Source organism: Cynoglossus semilaevis, chromosome 17, assembly GCF_000523025.1.
Source record: "Cynoglossus semilaevis isolate Cse_v1.0 chromosome 17, Cse_v1.0, whole genome shotgun sequence".
Lineage (NCBI taxonomy): Eukaryota > Metazoa > Chordata > Actinopteri > Pleuronectiformes > Cynoglossidae > Cynoglossus > Cynoglossus semilaevis.
In genome coordinates this window covers 14,337,978-14,339,306 of record NC_024323.1, presented here as the reverse complement: position 1 = coordinate 14,339,306, position 1,329 = coordinate 14,337,978, and the positions used below count along the sequence as shown (strand labels likewise).

Genomic DNA, 1,329 nt, shown 5'->3' with positions numbered 1-1,329 from the left:
GGGGGGGGGGAGGGTAGAAGAAAGAAGAAAGAGAGGCCGCGGAGGCTGTTGGTCCTTTGACAAGTGAAGCGTTTTTACGTGTGGGAACTTTATTAGGGAGGTGAGGCAGAGGACGAGGGGCAATAAACCCGTAGAGGGGAGAAAAATAATAAGTGACACAGAGAGGCGAGAGTTTGGTACAAAAAAAACAAAACAAAAACAAAAACAAGAACGTGAGGAAATCAACGCGTTTCTGTTGTTGGCAGAGTGAAAAGACCTGCAATAAAATACAATAAATTAAAGATAAATAAATATAAATATAAATAATAAAAATCCAGAAATAGTTCAGATGGAGCTGAGTTAGTTAAACTAGTGATGAGTCAAAGCAGCAGCAGCCGAGTCAGAGTTTATCACTGATATCAACACTGTTGCTGTGATAAAACGTGGAAAATAATGTCAATATAAATAATATGTGTGTGTGTGTGTTTGTGTGTGTGTGTGTGTGTTCGCCCCACGCCTCCAGACATGGCGGGCCCGGACGGTAAACGCGCACGGACGGCGTACACCCGCTACCAGACCCTGGAGCTGGAGAAGGAGTTCCACTTCAACCGGTACCTGACGCGGCGGCGGCGCATCGAGATCGCGCACGCCCTGTGTCTGACCGAGCGGCAGATCAAGATCTGGTTCCAGAACCGCAGGATGAAGTGGAAGAAGGACAACAAACTGAAGAGCATGAACCTGGCCTCGGCCGGCAGCGCCTTCCAGCCTTAGAGGGAAGGAAACAAACAAAATGTCCCCAGAAAATACTCCAAAATCCGTCCAAGAAAACTGCCTCCACAAAAAACTAAAAAAAAAAAGACCGAAATGAAGAATACAGAATAATGGGAGACTGAAGCTGAAGAAGAAGAAAGAAAAAAAAACACACACCACGTGACAATAAAGGGTCACAGATTCCACATGGAGATTTCAAAAACACTTCCTGTCTTCACCTGAGAGTACTGTACAACAGAGCAGCACTTTTCCTTTTGTATGTTCGGCATGTTCTCGGTGTTTTAGTTTAAAATACATACTGTGGTACTTACTGTGGAGGGAAAAGAAGAAGAAGAAGAAGAAGAAGAAAATATAGTGTTCTCACGTGTTGCTGTTCATGTTGTTGTTGTTTTTAATGGTCAGGAGCGGCGGTCGAATATACTACCTAATATGAATACTACCTAAAAAACTTTACTACCTACTACCTGTTGTTCCGGGTCTAAGTGTAAGTGTTGTGTGTGTCCAGTGCGATGTACTTTGACTGATAAAGTGCTTTCTCTAGACAAGGCAGCATGTGAGCTCTTATTGTATAAGTTATTC

At 43.6% G+C, this 1,329-nt stretch overlaps 1 protein-coding gene across 1 annotated transcript in view; it reads left to right on the top strand.

Moving 5' to 3' along the window:
- hoxb5a (homeobox B5a) overlaps nucleotides 1–836 on the top strand; it is a 2,432-nt gene extending 1,596 nt beyond the window's left edge. Inside the window, exon 2 of the mRNA XM_025064542.1 lies at nucleotides 457–836. Coding sequence (XP_024920310.1) covers nucleotides 457–750 — 294 coding nt within the window. The 3' untranslated portion in view covers nucleotides 751–836. The remainder of the gene's footprint in view (nucleotides 1–456) is intronic.
- Nucleotides 837–1,329: the final 493 nt, after the last annotated feature.